At 37.3% G+C, this 23,064-nt stretch overlaps 2 protein-coding genes across 3 annotated transcripts in view; one reads left to right on the forward strand and one right to left on the reverse strand.

Annotated features, from left to right (window-relative positions):
- LOC137284824 (ras association domain-containing protein 2-like) overlaps nt 1-17,656 on the forward strand; it is a 94,924-nt gene extending 77,268 nt beyond the window's left edge. The window contains exons 4-11 of the mRNA XM_067816823.1: nt 8,791-8,869; nt 9,685-9,912; nt 11,233-11,415; nt 12,468-12,569; nt 13,582-13,633; nt 14,619-14,794; nt 15,350-15,447; nt 16,165-17,656. Coding sequence (XP_067672924.1) covers nt 8,791-8,869; nt 9,685-9,912; nt 11,233-11,415; nt 12,468-12,569; nt 13,582-13,633; nt 14,619-14,794; nt 15,350-15,447; nt 16,165-16,231 — 985 coding nt within the window. The 3' untranslated portion in view covers nt 16,232-17,656. The remainder of the gene's footprint in view (nt 1-8,790; nt 8,870-9,684; nt 9,913-11,232; nt 11,416-12,467; nt 12,570-13,581; nt 13,634-14,618; nt 14,795-15,349; nt 15,448-16,164) is intronic.
- The window catches only part of LOC137284830 (caspase-7-like), a 654,824-nt gene that overhangs the window by 162,292 nt on the left and 469,468 nt on the right, over nt 1-23,064 (reverse strand). The window lies entirely within an intron of this gene.

Raw genomic sequence — 23,064 nt, forward strand, 5'->3', positions numbered from 1 at the left:
CTTACACCTGTACTTACCTGTCTTTAGTGGGGCAGTGGTTAAAGTGTTCACTTGCCATGCTGAAGGCCCGGGTTTGATTCCCTGCATGGGTACAGTGTGTGATTCTTAGCCCATTTCTGGTGTCCCCTGATGTGATAATGTTAAATATTGATAAAAGCAGTGTAAAAAGATATTCACCTGTTCCCATTGAGACAGTTTCCGTGGTTTCTTATTGCTCATTGGTTTCTATAGAGATATTCTTTAACCTATAGCTCTCTTTACTTGAGGGAGTGTATGTTAATCTAAGGGGTAACAAGTACACTATGTAGGTGTTGGGCAGTTTCAAAAGGTACAACAATGGTTGACAGGTACAATGTGTTAAGGAGGTAACTAGATCACATCTGCCTTGCTGGCTGTCATTCTGCTTCCTGCTTGGGCTGTGGCAATTATGTGGAGCAGTAAAGGGTAGTCCTACCCTGTACTTGACTGAAACAAACTGTATTCAGCTGGGGCACTTCTCTGTAAGGAGATTTTCGTTAAGCTGTATTGCACCAGATGAGGTAAGCATGTTTGCTTTGGTGATAAGGGAGTTCAGCTGCCAGTGACTACTAAATGATTCTCAAAGGAGAATGATTGTCAACTTTATGCTGTCTCCCTCTATAATATATTAAAATCTATACATTTTGATTAGTTTCTCAAGGGAGTGATGTTCTTTGTGTTGCTGGGTATTTGTTTGTCACAAATAATATGGATTATTTTCATACTGGGTATAGTGTTGAAGGATGGTTTATACTAAGTGTGGTTTTACACTGCTTTTATCAATATTCCCGCAATATCATGGTGGAGAACACCAGAAATAGGCTTTACACATTGTACTCATGTAAGGAATCAAACCTGGGCCTTTAGTGTGATGAGCAAATGCTTTAAACACTAGGCTACCCCACTGACCCAGTGGTTAATAATGCATGCTTCCTGCGTGATGTCTATGGGAGTATGTTTGCTGTTTTGAAAAGATAATGAATTGCATAATGAATTAGATACAGATGCAAGTGATTAGTGTCGATAAAAGGGCTTAACTGGCATGATGTAGATTGGAAAATGGTTTGTGATGGTATGCAGATGAGATACCAATATTATGGGTAATTACTACTTATACTTGAAGTCTGAATTCTTCAGTTGTTGTGTATGTTTGCAGTAATTATCTAGGAAAAGTAACATCTCTGAGAGACAGGAAATGCAATGAGATATTTCTTCTCTTATCATTGTGAAAATCCATGTCACTCACTGAGGAAATCCTGGAATTTTGTGAAGTTATGATTAATCACTCACACAAATATTATAACCTGTACGTCATCACTCATGTTAAGGATCATGTTTGCAGCAACTGTACTGCTGTTGGCTATGTTTAGTTTGATCGCTTCAGTAAGGTGTTAGTGTCATTGCTGTGATGCTTCAGGGGGATTGTTATTAATTACACGCATGCTTTATTAATTGGGTGGTTACCATGGACATGCACAAGACCTGGTTTGCAGGAGGATGTGCTTTAAATTGGAACATTGTAAAGCTTTGATGGTGTTTGGTAGGATAACATAGGATATAACTTCATTATCCCAGAGGAAATCAAAATTAATGCATACAAAATTCACAAAAATATGTATAATAATTACATACACAAAATGATTGATGATTCCATAGAGTTGTCCACATAGGTAAAGAGGCAGAGTTGGTAATTATCATATGCATGATGACTATTAAGAAACATTTGTTGCATTAATAACATTAAAACTGGAAGGTATGAAGGATTGTTGAGCTCTGTTCTGAGGGAAGGTAACTTGAATGCGTGCTGCGTTGATAAATTGGTTCAGTGATTGTGTGGACATAGATCAACAATGCAGACAGTGATATTGCAGCTATAATGCAGACAGTGACATTGCAGCTATTATCACGGCTGCTTGTAAATGGAGTCATAGACCATGCCTTAGTTTCTGAATATCTATAATTTTGATTGTAAAAAATAAACCCATTTAAATTGAAAAGGATCCCCAGTGAGATGGGACATACTGAACCTGAGGGACTCTAGACTTGCTTAATTTAGGGCTGTACCATCGAAGGGAGACCTGGGCAGTAGTAGCCAATAAGGAATATAACCTGAATCAGGGACTGAGACCGACTAATCGAGTCAATAATCCATACTATTGGGCATGGTGACACGTAGTTTTACGAATCTGTTTGATGCATAGTTGTCTGTTCTTGAAGCAAGCATTCGTTTCTAGGATCACATGGATCCAGTTAGCTTCATGTTGAAGGGTTTGTAGTCAGCTTTGTGGCTAATTAGTGTAGGCATGATAGTGTCTGTAGAACACACTGTGTGGAGGTAAACTAGATCATTCTCAAACATTGTGTAGGTGGCCTAACTCTGACAATATGAACATAAGCCTTTGTGCCATTCTCTAACATTCTTGGCAGACTGTTCTGTTTACAGCTTTTTCAATCCTAAATATAACATTCTGTTGGTTTGTTACTGTATCAGCTTTGTGGCGTCTAATGATCTCACTCTGATAGTTAAGTAGATTCAAATAAGTTATGGCATTCTCTAAGTACTGTTTGTGAACTCTGTTCTTCTTCACAGTTATTGAACCTTACTGAAATACCTTCACCTAAAACAGAACCACATTCACTGAATATTCAAATTCATGATGTGAGTCCCATTAGATCATTGACAGTCATGAGGTTTTAAATGAATCAAATTTACAACCTTTTAGTGCGGGTTATAACCATACTCTGATACATGGTCCCTGTTGTATTCATCTCAAATGCTCCATGTTGAGGTGAGAAATGCAGGTGCTCACTTTTCTGAGGTCTTTGACGTGAATGCTTTGACCACAAGGCTACCCCACCACCCCTCAACAGTTTATTTACACAGTCATTTAGGTTGCTAAAATAGTAAGTATGAAACCCCTTTTGGTTCACTATACAAAATGATGTAAATATAATAATTTATTGTGTGCTTTGGGCAATCAAGAAGGTGACATTGTGTAACAGGAACCTACCAGTTGTTAAAAACCTTGCGCTATGGTTGTAAATGCTTTGAAGACTGTATCACTGCTGGATATGAAATTAACTGTGAAGCTATAGTGTGTGAAGGCTATAGAGTGACTTTTCTGTACCTTTCATGTTCAGTAATTTCCTTCCTCATCTTAAAATAGATTGTAATACATTGTGCCCACAGTGGATATGGCTGCTTTTCAATACCAGTTGATTTGTCAATCTTCAAGGTAGTCTGGGTATTTGATATGCTATGGGGGTCCACCATGAAGAAAATCCAGTAGGAGGTGTTTGTGTATACCAGCTTCCCTATCGGTCCTGACATAAACACCACCTTTCATCATAGCTAGTTTATTTACTGTAGACGATCTGTTAGTCACCACTCTCAGCCTGTGGGTACTAAAACTAACAGGTGTTGCAGGACATATTCGCCAGGATGAAGTGGCTTTCCATGTTATTAGTAGAACTAAGGTATTTTGACTTCGGTTTGGTTTGCTGTAATACATTCCAAAAACTCAGTGTTTTTAGTTTTCTTTCTTATTTTTTTAAAACTTTTTTTAGAATATTTAGAAATGGAATCATAAAGTCCAAATCTATGTCATTCTCTAAGGTTTGCCTCTTGTCAATTTTCTGTATTATGATAATGTATCCTCTTCCAAACTGAACTGGACTGAACCGAAGAACCTTGTACCACAGATGTACCATACCATGGTAAGAGCATACCATTACACCTCTACTATTCACTGACAAATCTGTCATGTGCTACCGGAAGTTGGAAGCAGAAGCACTCAGCAATATAGGAGAATAGCATTGAAAATATGGAACCTAATGTAGATCAGACAAGCAAGTGATTGATACCATGAACAGCCCCCTATACATCGGAGTAGAATGAGGAAATGCACCTATTGTGTTATTTGAGGTTGCCTAACTTAGAATCAATGCCTGAAATTGGGCAAGGTACAGTGTTAAACCCATCTCTAATGTCCCCCATCAGGGAATATTGCTGAACTAAACTCATTCAGTCAGAGGTGCCAGGGTCACACAAGACCCTTGAGGTTATGGACGTGAGCAATCATTAAAGTCATTCAGTCTGATCAGCCATTCATTTCAGTCAGTACTTACAACAATGATAGGGAGCAGAAATGGGGGCACCCCTATTGATGGGTAGTCTTTGGGTTCTAATTGTCAGTGGAAAAGGTTTACTTTGCTGTATTAATCCAGAACAGTGTGCAAGAACAACATTATACATAGTTCACGCGTGTCAAGATGACATCATTGATTGTGAATCGCTTGGGCTTCTTTCCCCATTAAGCTTGCACACTGGGATACAACTTGAATACTATTAAATTTAGCAGCAGTCATTGATCACGTTGGCGAGCTGCTCATTTACAAACCTTTCTTTCACTGAACATTACATTAACTGAAAGAGAGGTGCAGTTGGTCATAGTGGCAGTGGTCCTGTATGTGTTGGATCCATGGCATCTGTGTGTATAAAAATTTCACATTGTCATAGTGATTAATTGCCTTAATTCAGTTTTACATTGATTTATAGCAATTTGGCAATTTAACATTGAGGGGCACATAAACTGGTTCCACACATTGTACCTGTGAGGACCAGGTGTTAAGCAAAATGAATGGCCAAATTAATCACACAGCTGACCTATCACCTCACTATATCATGAAAAGTAGATGTAAGTGCCAGAGCACTTATTAGATGCAATAAGGTAGTTAGCTTCTAGAGATGTAACGGCCAGAGCACCTATTAGATGCAATAAGGTAGTTAGCTTCTAGAGATGTAACGGCCAGAGCACCTATTAGATGCAATAAGGTAGTTAGCTTAAAGAGATGTGATGGCCAGAGCACCTATTAGATGCAATAAGGTAGTTAGCTTAAAGAGATGTGATGGCCAGAGCACTTATTAGGTGCAGTAAGGTAGTTAGCTTAAAGAGATGTGATGGCCAGAGCACTTATTAGGTGCAGTAAGGTAGTAAGCTTGAAATGGATCACCTGGATGACATGGACCATCAAGGTATGAGTGTATTTGAGCAACATCTCTAACATGAGTATAACAGGAATAGTACATTAGAACTGAGATCCGGGATACCTACCAGCTGTGATGAAGGCTTAGTGTATAGTTGGTCTGATCATGCATGGCCAGGGCAGGTGAGTAATGGAGGCATCATACGTCAATATGATTTTGTATGGCACTGCATGGAGAGGATAGAAAATTTGTTGTTTGCTTCAAATTATGTTAGGTTGTTAATAGTGTTGATTAAGTAATGAATACAACTATGGATGTTTAAGGGGAAAATATGAGTGTTAAAGGACCACTAAACTCAATTTTATCTTTTTATCACTGCATATGAAAGACTTTTGGTTAGTCGTAAACGGAACACCATTTTTTTTTAAAAAAAACTTGTTAATTAAAACCAAGCACTTAAAAGTTGCTAAAAAGCTGTCTGTTTCTCTCTCGCCCACAAACAAAACCACAGACAGGTTACGCAACTCTGTCGCCAGATCCCTACAGTGATGTCATAGAAGGAACGATTTACCGTGAAATGTATAGAAAATGTGTAGGAAGCTCGTCATTTTGCTGATTTCTCGATGTCACCACAGACTTGCCGAATTGTTGTGTTGCCATCAATTGTTCCTTAGGGTCGGGTGATGTCCCCTTGTAAGTCGGTGCAAACAAACTTAAATAGCATTCATCCCAAGACAGGGCGCCGCCATTTTTGAAAATCGTGAAGTCCATTTGAATTTGAATTAATGAGATTATGTATGGTTTGTTCTCATCAAGTTAGAAAATCAAAACTACATAAATATGTATTTGAATCATTATTAAAAGGAGTTTGCATGATACAACCTGAAACATAACCTAAGCGAGGTCGGGGTCGAAGTGAAAATACTGCACGATAAATTTCTTCACTTGCTAAATTTACTGGGTTTGTAACGTTCACTCACCAGTATGTGGACACTTGTCAATATATGTCTTTATACTTGGTCTCATAATCCTAATTACTTTATAATCATACTTGCATGCATTTTAAAACTTAATAAAAAGAAGCGATCTGCGAATGTATAACAGGAATGTAATATGTAGACACTTAATAGTTTTCCTATATGAATCATAATTCGCACCCACGCCCTTGTGTATGTCGTCTGCATCATTACTCTTAACGACGAAAACAATGATTCTGTTGAAAGCTACGACAACTTATTAAAAACAAAAATGCAAATATTAAAATTAAAGTTATAGGAGCAATGTCAGGCTATTACCTTCTTCAAGGAATGTATCCATCAATATCCACAAAAACAAGTGATATATAATTCATCTGCAGATTTCCCAAGTGATGTGTCTTTTAACAGTCTAATATACAAAAACATGACGTATCGTTTCAGGTTTTTCACATTGGTGTATAGTTTCATTGGTTACCCGAGATAGCACACCAGTGGCAACTAATTGTATAATGTGTGTCATTCTTTTTAAAAAGTTATTTAGTTAGCCAATAATGAGAAATCAATCAATGTGTTGGCGATTAATCCTTTGAAAGAAGGGTGTTGTTTTACATAGACACAGACATGACAGAGTGTATTCAGTATAGATTAGTAAATGTACATACATAAACACTACCTTTTGACAAATCCCCCATTTAAATCCCCATAAAACTAATGAATCAATCAGCATGTTATCGGTTAATCCTTTGATCGATCCAGACAAAAGAAATGCCAAATGAGGGCCTTTGTTGGGTAACCTAAGTGGCGTTACCACTAATTATACCTGTTATAAATTCATTAACTGAGCATCAAGTGAACAATGACAAATAACATGTAGGTTTATACCACCTAACACGGATTACAACCTAGCGACACCAAGTGATTTCAGAATCGTCTATGAAAACAAGGGTTGTAACTCGAAAACTAGGCAAAGCAGGAGACAAAACTAAATGATAGTAGATTGTGAGAACACATAGCTTTCATTTTTCTCAACAGCTTTCGCAATTTCAGGTTTGTACAAACCTGTAAACGAAATAGTTTGACCCCTGAAATGTAGATGAAGTTGCCTCATTTCTATACCCACTATTACGTCACGGAGATGCGCCGCTTTGATTGGTTGAAATTTGGTTTGCGGTTGAGAATTGTGCATTGTTGACAAAAAGGTTGATTTAAGGTAATTAAAGATCGAAATGAGCAGTTTTAATGACGGGGTTTCATTTATAACGATGTCAGCAACTGATTTTGCATTTGTACCTTATTAGAGTATGTGTGACCTTTAAGTTGATAAGTTTTCAAGGATTGTTTAGTGGTAGGTTGTCTGTTTTGTTTGTCGTTTGATGCTTGCTTGTGAAATAATCTCTGTATTCTTGTGAAATATTTTGTTAAAATATAACGATCCCTTCCACATATTTGGATGAAGGGCTGATATTCCTAATAATATAAAAGTGCTGAAAACATATTCAAAGTAGTTCAGAATGGTTGAATTTTACGAACTTGCATCCAGGAATGAAGATAACACTGTAAAAAAATAAAATCACTGCTTCAGAGAAGGATTTGAAGCCTGTCTCTTTGTAATGTTTTTTTTTTTTCAGATAGGGAAAGTGTATTAAATCTGATCATGCATTAAACCATGCTTTGTAAAGAAGTAACCAAACCAGGAAAAGAAAATGAAATCATTTCTGCGTGTCTGTGTGTTCTCTTTAATAATTGATTATTTGAGATCTTCCTCAGACAACAGTGTGGCTGTTGACAGTCTCTGTAGTGTCAGTTTTAGATAAGGGTTTACTACTGTTCCAGTGCTCACATACATATGACAGGGGCATGTTGTTAAAGGTGCTGGAGTGACCAATTATAGCTTTACACTACTTGCAGCAATATTCCATCAATATCATGACTGAGACACCAGAAACTGGCTTCATGCATTTAACCTTTTTGGAGTATTAATCACAAGGCTATCCTGCCTCCCTATTGTCCAGCCTGCTGAATAGTCTGCTCAGTTGTTTGATCCCAAATCTCATAATATGACAGATGTTGAAGGACAGTAGTGGTTGCTCTGCCTAGTTTGGCATTAAAGGGTTAAAACAATGACAGGGTTCATAAACTGTGTCTTAGTAAGGTAGCCATATTAGCCAGCTAAATGACATCAAAGAGGGCTGTCATATTGAAACCAGCATTAGTGTGGTTTAGTACAGCCTGTCAAAACTGTTTGTGAATGCGTGTTGCTGTAGAAGTGCAATAATTTGAACGAGATGTTGAGTTTCATTTCCTTTTACTTGTACCTGAGTAAACAAGTCTAACCGGGGCTCTCTCCTTAATGGCCGTGACAACTGGGACGACTGGTACAGCTGACAAACTGCTCAAGTAGCCTGTAGAACAATCACCCACTCTTTCCTTAGCAGTTCATTTAAGAATTTGTTTGGCATTAGTGGAGGTGTAAATGTAAAAACTGCTGGCCAATACTATGTATCAGTCACACAGGCCATGCCTATTCTACTGTCAACCACAAACCATGCCTATTCAGTTGTCAACCACAACCCATGCCTATTCTATTGTCAACCACAGGCCATGCCTATTCTATTGTCAACCACAGGCCATGCCTTTTCTATTATCAACCCCTTTGAAACAGCTGTAGTTGTGACTTAAAGCTTCATTTATGGAAAGAGATTTGATTTTCTAAAGCTGTTTTTAGCATGAAAAGATTTGATTGGTTTTCCCATCAAGTGCTATAAAATCATTTGTGTTGTTCATACGTTTAAATTCCTTTCTTTTCAGACAAGAGATGCTAAAGAAGGTCCAGTCTTATAATGCGTATTACGAAGGGAAGGTGCGGCACCAGATTACAACAGAGAAGGTAACAAGAGATTAACAGTGCAATCACACCAATGAACACATCTCTCGTGCAGGCCGTGTTTTGTCATATACACATGCTCTGTCATTGTCACATGGTGACAGTCACTGGATTGTCTGGTCCAGACTCGATTTGTTTACACACATCATACAGTAGTAATGCTGAAGTAGTAATGCTCTATACTTATGATATAGTCACAGTTGTACAATCGACTCTACTTTCAGCAGAGTTTTGTTATGGACTTGCAAAGGGTTTGTTGCTTCTGTTGCTATAGTCTTTTGAGATGACTTCTTTAAGAGGCATTTGGAAGCCGGTGTGACAAACACTTTTTATGGATTGACAACTTCCTTATTGCAATATAAGCAATGTTTCAATGTAAGTCCTAGCAATGTTGTGTGTTAACTTCCTTACCATTTGCTTCATAATGGTGTTAGGATCAAGACTGAAACATTGCATCTAATGAAAAAAAGTTGTCTATTCATAAAAAGCGTTCCTCATCTTTTGAAATGAATCAAGAAACAGAATCTTTTTACATTGAAGTGTATATACAGGCAAAAATGTCAGGGTTATTCATGCTTCAAAATGAGCATAGTCAAAAGTATTGAATGAGCTGATTGAATTGGTATTGTTGTTTTGATTGAATGTCAATTGTATTGGTTAATTGTACTTGTTACAGGTTACATGCCAGCTGGATTAGCTACCAGTAAATGTAACTGTACTAGTAAGGTGACAACTAATTATAAGTAAAACAGGACATTAAATCTTAACAGCTAACCTTGCATTGAATAACACATTTTTCATCCATTTTTTTTGGACAGAATGAAAATGGTGACTTTGTCATAGAAGGCCCTCTGAGAATATACTGGGGTGTGACACGACCTATTCAGTTAGAACATTGTGATAATATAAAACCATCACCGTTGTCCACATGGCGACATAGCCTGTACCCAAGTCGTGTAAACAGACAGAGACCTCTAACAGTCATAGAGGGAGGTGCTTCAGCGTCACGGTCCAATGGTGTCAAGTTTGCTGAAGATATTGCTGAGGTAGGGCTTGACAATAGTTTTGAGATATGGTCAGCAATGGAAGATGTAAAATATACATGTACATATATTGAACAGCAAAAGAAATGCAACAGGGTTTTTAAATAGAAGACATGAACTTGTGTTTCTGTTGCTGTTCAGTATATGTGAATCTTGTGTTTGGATGCAACAAGAAAATGAAACATTGAGGAAAATAATGTATGTAAGATCACATATGACTGTACCCTTTATATCCACAGAGCTGTGCATTTTCCAGGTTTGTCATCTGGCTTTTCATGAATATCTGTATGTCTTGTCATTGGAATATTCATATGTAGACAAAAAATAAAATTTTATTTTTTTAAAATCATTTGCTAAAAGCAGTGCCCAGTTGTACAGATCAGTGCTCATGCTGTTGATCACTGGATTGTCTGCTCCAGACTAAAATTATTTACAAACCGCCACCATATGGCTGGAATATTGCTGAGTATGGTGTAAAACTGAACTCACCAACTCACTCATTCATGAAAGTTTCTCAGCTAATCCACCCGTGAAGGTCCCGGGGTAGAATAGGCCTTCAGCAACCCATGCTTGCCATAAAAGGCGACTCAGCTTATCGTAAGAGGCGACTAACGGGATCGGGTGGTCAGACTAGCTGACTTGGTTGACACACGTCATCGGTTCCCCATTGCGCAGATCGATGCTCATGTTGTTGATCACTGGATTGTCTGGTCCAGACTCGATTATTTACAGACCGTCGCCATATAGCTGGAATATTGCTAAGTGCGACGTAAAACTAAACTCACTCACTCACTCACTCACTCAGCTAATCCAGTGAACAAACATACTTACACTATTTATACATAACTTTGATGAATAACCTTCTTCAAGGTGTAGTGGTTAGAGTGTCCGCCTGGAGAGCAGACGGTCGTGGGTTTAATTCCTGCTGGTCGATACCAAAAGACGTTAAAATATGGTACTTCTTGTTCCCTGACTGATGCTTGGCATTAATGGATAGAACAGGGACTGGTCAGCTCGGAGTCAGTATAATGAATATTTCTGAGTGGATATTCATGCTTTGCTGCAGCAAAGTATCTCAATAAACTAGCACTATAAAACCAGCTTAAGTCTACAAGCAGCCACACTTACACTTACACATATATGAGCGAAATGTTCTCAAGCGTGTCGTAAGACTCAATTTCGCCTCACCTTTTTGATAAATGAAATGTTAATCAGTCAGTCAAATACATACTGAAAGATATGGTGGGTAAATTTATACCGTACCAACTATTCCTTTGTTCCTTCGTTGTATTATTATTAGCTGTCTCCTTTCTACTTTACCAGCTCTCAACCCCACCACCATCACCAAAGAAGTCCTATGGGTTCGATGACAGCATCGTGGCATCTCAAACTGATGGAGTTGTTCGACGGAAAAACATTCGCAAGTTTAACACAGTGGCATATCGGGGCGATGCACCAAACAAGTGGAAGAGGGCATCGATAAATGGTCACATATATAACTATGACGTGAGTAACATTGACGGTTAGGTTTTATCCAACAGAGGTCTGATAATTCCCAATGCCTCCAGCTCATTGGAATAAACCTAATGCAGGTCTGGTAATTCGCTATGTCAGCCTCCACGAATGTGATAACACATTGTTCTTTCCGAATGTTTCAAGAATGTTTCAGTCTGTCATCAATTAAAGCAAACATATATCCAAGTAACATCTTCCATTCAAAACAGCAAGGAAACTGGATTCAAATGTAAACGAACCCGTTCAGGGGCTAGAGGTCATGTGGATGCACACTTTATTCATGTAGTGATGTATGAGGCATTGATTGGCCCTCAGAAAAATTTATCCACTGGGTTGAAGGTGTATATGGAAATTTGGTCAGGGCCCTGTGGACCAATCAGAGATTGAGGTTCTTATATGAGGATGGAAAAATGCTAAATGCAACAAACAACAAACAACAAACAAAGCATCTGTAGTACAATACTTGCTGAAAGAGTGGGTGTTCTCTATGCCTGGATGATCATCTTGGAAGAACTATTTTTTATGCTCATGTTACTGAGAAGGTGTGACACTGTAATTTGGCTTATAAGGCACAATAGTCCCACTTGACAACGTGATCAGAGACATGATTTAGCATTGGTGTGCATTGATTGCCTGTAAATGGTGAAAAGTAAGTTGTACATGGTTTATATTCGTGATATGAAACAAACTCAGCTTGGTCTGGAACTGAGGCAATGTATATTCTACCATGACTTCAGTAAATACTGGATTGAGATTGGTAAATCAAATTCATATTTTACAACACGGTATGTTTATCTCCTAATTACAGCTATCATGTTGTTTTGTGCAGGTGATACAGACAGATTGTTTTAAAAAAGAAAAATAAATACTGACACATATTCTGATGAAAGACTATCACCTTTTTCAACTTTTTTCAACTTTAGCTATTATTGTGTTTTACAATTGTCCGACTGATTGAAATGGTACATGCAGTTTGTATAATATTAACATTATATTCTTTGTACCAGCTGTGTTCAAATAGTGACATTTCTGTTTTGTTTCAGACGAGTGTATTCACCCCAGTTCTGGGCAGCAGTACAAGTGTAATTGTCTCCAGTACCATGAATACTTCACAAGTTATCAAAACGCTCATGGAAAAATTCAAAGTAAGACTACATCAGTACTTAACCAGTACTTGGGTGGGAAAATACCACATGTGAAGAGAGGGTATGGTTTATACCACATTTTTGCAATATTACAGCAATAAAATGGCAAAGGACACCAAATAGGGAATTGAACGCAGGGCCACCGTGTGATAATTGAATGCTTTAACTGATAGGGCACCGGAAAGGCAGTGAGAAGGGTATTGGCCAATGACCTAACCCAAGTTTCCTTTAGCTGTATTGCCAGAACGCTTAAGTGGGACCCAGCCATGTGATGCTGTTTCAAAGTTTTCTCAACTTGAGTGTTAAGGATACAACTCCGAGGGACCGTACCCAAAATGTTTACATTCTCCATAAAACCCAACTGATTGTTCACCTTGACAAAAGAAAAATCTGAAGCAACATGTATTCATTTTATTGTCTTTAGAAATAACATGATGTGTAACTTTTTGGCATACATATACCTTTAAAAGATATCCTTAAAAGGATTGTGATTTGTCCATGCTTCTGTGGCCAATTGGTTCACTGAGTGGGAGTCTGGATGCTGTGAACTGTTTATCTGGTCCATGGGAGCCAATATTTCACTGTTGAAAATATATATTCTGTTTGTCTTCTTTTTGAGCAAATGCACATAATAACCCGGCCTAAGGTTTTTGAAACCTATGGTCATGCATATCCCATTATAACTTGCTTGCACCATCAGAGTAGACTGATATTACTCCAGGGCTGGATGCCAAGATAAGTTTACTGGATTCCTTGAGTTGGGGGTGGCACTCTGATGAAATGTGTTCAGTATATTACAGAAGAGGGTCTTATCCTCATGCCATGTCTACCACTCATTATCGGTTCATAGGAAGACCTTTTCTTCTGAACTTTGGAGTGTAGTGTACCGTTAAGGGATTTCTTGTTGACTTTGTTGGTAAAGAATGGCCTAGTTATCTATTGTACCACAAGTATTCTTCCTTGGGCTCACAGGCAGATGTGGAAGTCTGATCTATGTAATTGCTACTTCCAGGTTGTGAATCATCCAGATGAGTACCAGTTGTATCTGATCACGGACGATGAAGGTTTGTAATAACATTTTATCCACTCACTCCACAATTAAGATTGTTAGACCTGTGAAGGTCGGGGGTAGAAAAGGCCTTCAGCAACCCATGCTTGCCATAAAAGGTGACTATGCTTGTCGTCAGTTCCCAATTGCGCAGACCGATGCTCATATTGTTGATCACTGGATTGTCTGGTCCAGACTCGATTATTTACAGACCGCCGCCATATGACTGGAATATTGCTGAGTGTGGAGTAAAGCTCCACTCACTCACTCACTCACTCATAACTGATTATTAAAGATTGACCAACAAGCCAAAAGTAGTTCCAGAGTGAATGAAACATCTTTCTGTGGCTTCTATGTTTAAGTCTGTTCTATTGAAGTTCTGTGGAACACTGTGACAGGCTTGTTCTCTTTAACTTAGCTTTGTTACCGGACCTTCAATGCTGATGTTATTCCTGAAAGCATGTGTATTTATGAATAAGTTTATAAATAATTCTGTATGATTGGACTGACGCCACTATTGATGTATTGTACTTGCTTACCCTTCATTTCTACAGAATTGATAAATTTTAAAGCCAAAAGTATTTTTGATATTATACATAAACTATCATTGTTTCAATACTTGCAAGAGTTAAATAAACCCTAGACAATGCATAAGATAATTTTTCTTGTCAGATTTCAAAACTTGATTAGCAAGGGTTACTAAAACCTGAGATTGGAGTTCAGCTATTGTAGTGATGAAAATACATGGTATCCAACTTTGATATTGTCTGTGATACTCTTCATTCTTGTATATAACACTTATGGTAGTATCTATCATGTTTATGTTGCGTTAAAGATTTTACAGATGGCATGGCACTATTGCAGAAGTATTGCACTAGTTGACAACTATTGCATTGCACCGTTGCTATAGTGTGGGTTACTATTTCAATACAATGGTAATATTAAAGATAGTCCCAGTAGTCACCCCAGTCCAGTAATGAAACTGTCTGTTATCTTTTCAGAGAGACTTCTATCAGAAAAGCAAATTCCACTGGCTTTGAGGTTAGATTATGGACCTGATGAAGCAAAGGCCAAGTTCTTTATCAAAGAGAAAATCCTAGAACAACCCAAGACTCCTGTAATATCAATACCCATTGAAGAAGCTGAAGAAACACATGAGGAACATCTACCTGATGAGGTGAGTGTGACTGCCCCAAACAGGTAGTATCTCCAGAATATTGTAGCTAGTCAAGGTCAACAATATTGAAGCAGCAATGTTGACTGTTGTTTAATTCATGTAATTTATTGGTTCAGTGGGATATACCAGTGGTTAAAAGGTTTGCTTGTCATGCTGAAGACCTCTTTTTCATTCCCCACAAATATACAATATGTGAAGCTCATTACTGGTGTCCCTTGCCATAGTATTGTTGGGGTATTGTTAAAAGTGACTTAAACCACTCTTTTACTCAAATATTTTATGAATTGTTGGAAAACTGAAACAGTTTAATGCTTGACAATAGGTTTGTTGTGATCTTACAAAACTGCTGAATTTGTGTGTTTCAAGCCTCTGGACATCCTGCTTTTGACTTGAGATATACTCTTAAACAAGGCAGAATGTATTTGTGACTTGAGACCTTCTTTGAGAGATGATTGTATGTATGTCTGTGACTGAAGACCTATTGCATAAGAACTTTCAACATAGGCTGGTGACCTTCTTTGGGAGATGGTTGAAGGTGGTTGTTGGTTCTTGCAGGTTGAGACCCTTCTGGTGCTGCCCGTGGCTGTTCTGGAGGGAGTTCTCATCAAGTACAAGGAAGATGAAGAGAAGGACACTCGTGTGATCAAGATGAGGTGAGTGTGTTTTCATTCAGACTGTGGGTTATCAGTACCTGATACAACGGAGCCCATAATACTGTGTGTATATTGGTATTGGTAATTTCCATTGTATGATATATGAATGTGTGTCAGGATTAATGATGGCAATGACAGTTTTCACTTGGTGTCACTTTTATTTAACAAATTCTAGCTTGACTTTGCCTATGTTTCCCATATTGGAGCTCTGGATTGGGTTGTCTGACTTGATGACTTGGTTGACACATGTCATCGAATCCAGGTTGTGTAAATCTATGCTCATGGTGTGGATATCTGGTTTGTATGCTCCAGACTCTATTATTTACTGAACACCACCATATAAGTGGAATACTCTTGAGCAACAAACCAACCAACCATCTGGACCTGGGACATTTAGGAGTTGTCAGACAATCCCATACCCCTGGGAATGGATTAGAGATAGCAATAGCATGTTGTGCTTCAGTTCCCTGAGTAGTTTTATTTTTCTGATGACTCCCAGATTTCTATCGAAATTAAACATCTTACATAGCATGGTGCATTCTTTCCATATACTTTCATAAAAATGGAAAGCTATCAGGTTGAATCTTGTTGGCTTGGTGCTAATGACTTTTGAGTACTTTAAGCACTGACTGTATGTGGGTAGAGAGTTTGGTAATAATGAGGATACATATGCTGACAGTGAGATTCCTGCATGATCATCATTTCTTACCTTTACAGGTATGAACAAATACGACAGATGATGAAGAAAAGGCTACAGGAGATGAAGAGTACACAGTCGCCATAAAAACTAAAGATCATCTGTCCAAGTTAGAGGTTTTGGTTGGGGGTTAGTGGACAAGAACCTAGGATTGTGAACTTGGTGTGGAGAAATTCATGGATCATTTGAAGCATTCATGTCATCATGATCACAAGAAATCACTGGGGCATCCTTTGACCTTGACAGCCAGTGAGTTAAAGAAGCTGTCTTCAGGGCTACTATGAAATCACATCATAGTCTTAAAATATATCAGAGGCTGACTGTCTGTGCCAGTTTCAGGATGCCTTAAGTCTTGTACCTCTGTCTTGACCCAAAGTCTATTGAGAGTCTAATTCGGTAGCATCCAGCGTAGTGAAAAACCTCAGCAGTTCTTCAGGTCAGTTTGAGGTCCACATGGTAACTGTGGCTTTGCGATACTTGATGTGCATTAGGAGTTTTATCAGATCAGATGATGCTGCTTCATCATTCTGATATGACTAAACTTCAACTGACATCTTCATCATTGAAGCAGAGGGTTGCCTTTGTTGAAGCACACACATGTCATAAGGAAGGCTTGCTTTTAATTCACACATAACACTTCACACTTTTGGAATATTGACAAAGAATTCTATTACTAACAGTACCTACTACTGATGACATTAGAATTTGAAGCTTTTAAGTAACTCAAGTTATCAAGAATTTTCGGTTAAGGAAATAGGGTTGTCAAAACCTGAATTCAAGAACATCTTTACCCCAAATCATTGTCATCTTCAAGCAGTCATTACAGCATCTCTCAGCAATAATTTGGTCTTATGTAGACAGACATTCAGTGTGAAATTGGTGCCCTCATTACATATCACATCACATCACATCACACTGAATTTAGTGAAGGTATAAATACACAATACTACTTAAAAATTCTTCTAAAATGTCTCTTTCCCTATCACTTTAGATGTAGATAATTAGAAAACGGTTGGGTTATGTAAGCTCTGCATTCTGCTAAGAATGAAGTTATCAGTTCCTTAGTATCTGTATGTGGTCATATTCTCAACATTTTCTCAAGCTAATGATAGATCTACTGTATTCCTCTTCTATTAGATAGACTAGTGTAAAGATGTTGTCTTCTGCGGTCTGACATTTGTCTTCAAATCTATACATATGTATCAGAGATTACTGTAGTATTGTAGGTATACACATCTGTAGAAACTGTCCTGACATGATGGACGTACTGTGTTTGCATGGTGCTTATCAGGTACCGTTCATTGCCGTGGCCAGCATAAGGCTTAATAATACTTATGCCAGATTTAGAAATAGTTCCAGAAATAACATTTAAGTAGGTATTTTCATCCTCACTGCATCCTCACTGTGTACAAGTGCTATAGATGAAGGTCTGGTACTAAACAAGCTGGGGAACAGAATGTGCCATTCTAAATTTCCAGACTTGTCAAAATGTGATTCCCATCAAAAGAAAAAGGTTGAGAATTGGTTTATTGTGGTCTTAATAATTTTTTCAAGGAGTGTTCCTTGGTTGGCAAATTAATTCTATCTCCTAAAGTGTTTTCATCACCATCAGTAGTTATTTGGTGTTAATTTGTCATTAATATGCCAAGCAGTTATTGTCAGTGGCATGTCTGCCTAGAAACTGCTTGCAAACATTGGTGTTACTGCCACAGTGCTGACTGTTGTGGTTACCTGAAAATGTGGACAATCTGTGATACCAGTCTGTTGGTTAAGTTTTGCATATATTTACTCAGTACTGAAGCAAAATAAGTAACAATCCATGGTTGTGAATGGCCTCAAGTTTTTGCCACAATGTTTGTGTCCTTATATTTTTGCATAATTGTAACATAGCAGTTGCATTTGATACTCCACTTCTTCAGTATACAAGCAGCAGGAAGTACTGACATTAATGACGTGTTCTGCCTTTTGGTGCAGAGCTGGCTATGAGGAGATATAACACGCTGGGTGGCCATTATTCTTTACTTGTTGGATAACGCATGCACTGACTGTCATCGTCAAGAATGAACCACCTAATCATCAGTTATATACTTTTATTTTTTGACAAATTGAAAGATATTTTGTTTGTGTGAAACAATTCATCAAAAGGCAATTTTTTCATCAAATACAGAAGCCTGGGATGACTGTTTGCCTTATTAGATCAAGAGATCAGGACTAAAGATCAGATCTTTAGAGTCACTGATGAGTATAAAGGCATCTTCACAGAGAATTGAACATGTTATGAATTTATAGAGTGTGATATACTTTTTCCTTTACTTAGCTGAGGCTGATAAAGTTTACTTTCTCTCACGATCTGTGATCCAACAAATAAAGACATGGAGGCCCAACTAGGTTCCAGCTAGCCATCTGAGGCCATTATTTGTCCTCCACTGGTGGCTTCCATGGCTGGTATGCTGCAGTGATATTGCACCACACTGCATTGTGATGTCATCAGTGACCCTGGTTACCTCACAAACAAATGACAGCACTGATCAATCTGCCGCTTCCTAGCTGTACTTTTACACTGAAGACATAGTTTATATATTACAAACTGAAACCATTGTATGAATGATTTCGGTGATAAATGTTACCATGGTTCCTTCTGATATACACACTTGTTAATAGGTTTTAACTGCTTTGGCTTGTTTGATATAAGAGTAAGACTATTTTTCAGGGCATTATCATTTGCAGAAGCCCAAGGTCTTTCATTAACTGCCTGACGAAGGAGGACTGTTAAAAAAATAATGGGCTTCTGCAAATGATAATGCCCTGAAAAATAGTGTTACTATTACTATAGCTAAAATGGATAGAATTCTTAATAAAATAAGAATCAAAACAATGACATCTGCTTTGAAGCATGTACTGTGACAACAAATGACTGTCGTCACTGACACACCAGTTGCAAATATGGACATGTCATATGACAAAACAGATGACATCACTATGGAGAGTGATGCCATTCGACCTTTTGAACTTTGTCCATACTACCAGCTGCCATTGTTTTCAGCTCTCAACTATGTCTGAGTTCCATTCCATGTTTTCATTGCTGTATGTTGTTTATGGTAAATTGTTAGGGTTGGCACCAGGAAGAAAGTGTAGAAGTGCACAGGTGCATGTGATGACTGTGAGTCAGAAATATTGTCAGTCGTTCACATGAGCCATAGGTGATTTAACACCAGCAGCTGAGCTACTTATGATGTCACCTAACAGTGGGCTTGATGATGGCGCCATTTTGTGGGCGTTGTCAAGTTACAGAGGCCCGGTGATTTCTGATAATGTGCGGGCGTTTTCATGATATTTCTATACATTTTAGCTGTAAACATTGTTCACCAGTGTTGATGTTTTTGATATCAGAAGACAATCAGGTGATATCCTAAAATTAATCACTTTTTGTGCTGGGTTTGCTCTTTTGATATACAGTGGAGAGAAAGTTAAAAGGAATGCAACACCAGAGAAACAGATAGTAATCATGCATTAGATCTGATCAATTTGTTGACTGATATAACCTATATGAATATTTTGCTGAAACATTATGTATTTTTGTGTTTATACAGAGATCATATACACAATGGACACTGCTTTGTGATAGCCATTGTGTTCTTTGGGAGGCAGTGACTTTGTGTAGGCAAGTCTATCAGTGCATGGCCACTTGGTGCCATGTATATAATGGCTTGGAACTGTTCTTTTCTGAATGAAACTGCACCATTTTGCATCGAATACCATTGTTTCATGTGTCCTGAATAGGCTGAACCTTGATTCAATATTTGTACATAGCTGTGCAGACTCATTTTTAGCCACGTAACTTGTTTGTACCACCTGCATCAACCTATATACCCAACTGAAGAAAACACAGATATAAACAATTAGACAGAAATTACGAAAATCTTTGGAAATATCTGATACTTATACACATATCATAAAGTGTAAATAGAATGTACTTTGCCGTGCATTGAACGTATCCTTCAGTGCATGGAAAAACTTTGCCAGTGTATTGAACATACATTGCCAGCACATGAATGTATGTGTCACTGCGTGGACGTAGATCTTGTCAGTGTGATCAAACATAGTGCTGTTTCTACTTACTGTTATATAATTCTTGTTAATCATTACATACATTATTCAGAAATTTAGGGTGATTGGAAATATATGAAATGAACAATAATCATTATCATTGATAACGATGATGTCAAACTGGTTTTATTGTGAATCCCTGCATGTCTAATATTTTATGAATGCTTCCATCAGAATTAACCTTTCTTTGTGACTCACAAGTTTATTACACAAATTCATAAGTTTCCTGATATACCTTTCCTCAAGTAGAAACAATTATTGTTGTCATACAGATTGCACTTTGGTTGTAACAAATGTGCTCCTGATGATTTTTTCCTTAAATTTGAATAACTGATCTGTTGAAATAATTATGAGTGTGACCTACCTGAAACATGAAACTGAGATTGAATGAAGTGTTCCTGTGGTATGAATGTGAATGTTGTTGTTAAATTCTGATCTGTTTGTAGTTTTGCTACAGCCACCTTGGAGTGAAGACAACATACACTGGTATTGACTCTACAGACTCTAGCTATATTGTCCACTGAACAGCTTCAGTAGTGTCACTACAGAGTTTTGCATTGTGTTACTGACAATCAGGCATTGTGTCAAACTGATTTCTTACCTTTTCATTTGTGCAAACCATTGTACAGTTTTTGTTTCTTTTTTGGTGTAAAATACAAGTCTGTCACCGTAACAAATAAATCATTAGATTTTCATTGTGGACTCCTTGTTACCAAACGGCACAACTTTTTGCTCTTTACTCCTAACAGAAGATGAATTATGTAAATTCATGTTTTCAATTTGAAGTCAACAATATTTATTTATTACATTCAATCACCTTTTAAAGCTTACATGTATACATGTAATGCAGAGATGTGGTCAGATTGTTCAAATATAATACCGTGAAAAATATTTCTTCTCCTCTATTATTTAAAAAATGGATGAAAGTCTAATGATATATTTATGTTGGCCTAACCTGGGTATGAAGTATTTAACAGAGGGTATGACGTAAAGTATTTAACAATTTAGTTGTAAAGTGGTGTTTGCTTGTTGCTACATTCCATTTTCCACCATGAAGGCTCCTTCTATTGAGGACTGAACATTTTTGGTTGTATTATTTATGATGGATGAGAATATACACAGACAACAGACATAAGACTCGGGATAGACAAGTCCTTTGAAAAGCGCTCTGATGATGGTATATTTGTAATTAGTGCAATAGAAGTGTAACCCCAAATGTAATGTGTGTTTGACACAAGATTTGTATCAAATTTGAGATGTACTTGTAATCAGCATTGGACCCAACGCACTCACTCACTCTCAGTATTTTGTTTCCTAGTTTTATTTTGGATTCTTTTTGTTCATCTCCAACACAGGGACTTTGGTACTGATAGGACAGATCTTTTCAGTGTAGGGGATATAATTTTTTTTTTTCAAATGATTTCAGTCAGATGTCTGTTGTCTGTAAGTTGTTATCTTGTAACCTTTAAATGCAGACTTAATAAGGATAATTCAGTCATGTTTTCATTGTATCTCTGATTTACATGACATGCCATTTTTCATGATCAAGTGCCCTTCACATAGGCCCTAGGTTTGACTGGCTGTTGTGACAGTGGTTGTTTAATGTATTTTGTCAGGAAACAACAATTGGATAATACGTTGGATTTTTTCTTCTATATTTTGTATTTAAATGTGCAGATTGATAATTGATTTTCTCTATTTTTGTTACATTTTCTTGAGGGGGATGGGGGTAAGTTGTAATACATATGTTATATTGGAATATACTTATGTTTATGTGATAAATACTTAATATAAGACTAACCTGTAGTTTACATTGTGGTTTGCCACATACACTTGCAAAATTATCAGTAGAATATGAGACCAAAACTCCTGTCCTATACACATTTTTCAGATGTTTCATTTATGTGGCAATTTTAATCAAACTTGCAGGAATGTCTTTGTATTTTTCCTGTTCAGAAATTCATGCTGCTTAAGTGACATATATTGTCCAATATGATCTGTAACAAGTTTGAATGTATGAGTTTGTAGAAGCCAAGTTTGTCTCTGTTTTTAATGTTGTTATTCTCACCTGAGAATTTCCTTTGCAAATGTCTGCTTTTGTTTGAGATTTGACATAAAAAAGGCCAAATAATGTGCAACATAATTTTGTGTGCCAAAAGTACAACAGAGCCAAGTTTGGGACGTCAGGGATAATAATGATATACACTTTAACAGTTCAGTGGCGTAGTTGTTTACTTGATCCATTTCTGGTGACAAATGATAGTTGATAACATATAATATCATGCTCTTTCAATGTATTTCTTAATAAACAGCTGTGCAATTTAGCAAGGGGATACTAAAATGAGAGGTGGCACTGCTATGTGTGGTAAGTGAAATAGGTTTGAAAGCCAAATGTTTTATAATGGTGTGATAAGTACTGCATGTACATTTATGTAAGTTTCCTAAAATATTTTTCATCATAAACTTGGCCAAATACTTATTCATTCTTATTCATGATCACTACATCTATCATTTGCCAACAGGAATATGTTTGTATGGAACCCTATAGTATTGGCCTCAAAAGTGTATAATAAATGATGAATTATGGATACATTGTAAGCAAGATGTTTTCAGCATTGCCTCAAAATTAAAGTCCCATGATATGTATGAAGTTCATTTTATACAACCAAATATCCCTTTTTGTTTAGTTAGCATACTCAATGTATCTGAGTTATTTGAAAATTCAGATTTTCTGTTATTGTAACCAGTTGCCAGGAAGCAGTATTTTAGTCAGTATTAGCCGTTTTGAAGTTACTAACTAGCATAATTTCTCA

The sequence above is a fragment of the Haliotis asinina genome, chromosome 5, assembly GCF_037392515.1.
Source record: "Haliotis asinina isolate JCU_RB_2024 chromosome 5, JCU_Hal_asi_v2, whole genome shotgun sequence".
NCBI classification, from domain to species: domain Eukaryota; kingdom Metazoa; phylum Mollusca; class Gastropoda; order Lepetellida; family Haliotidae; genus Haliotis; species Haliotis asinina.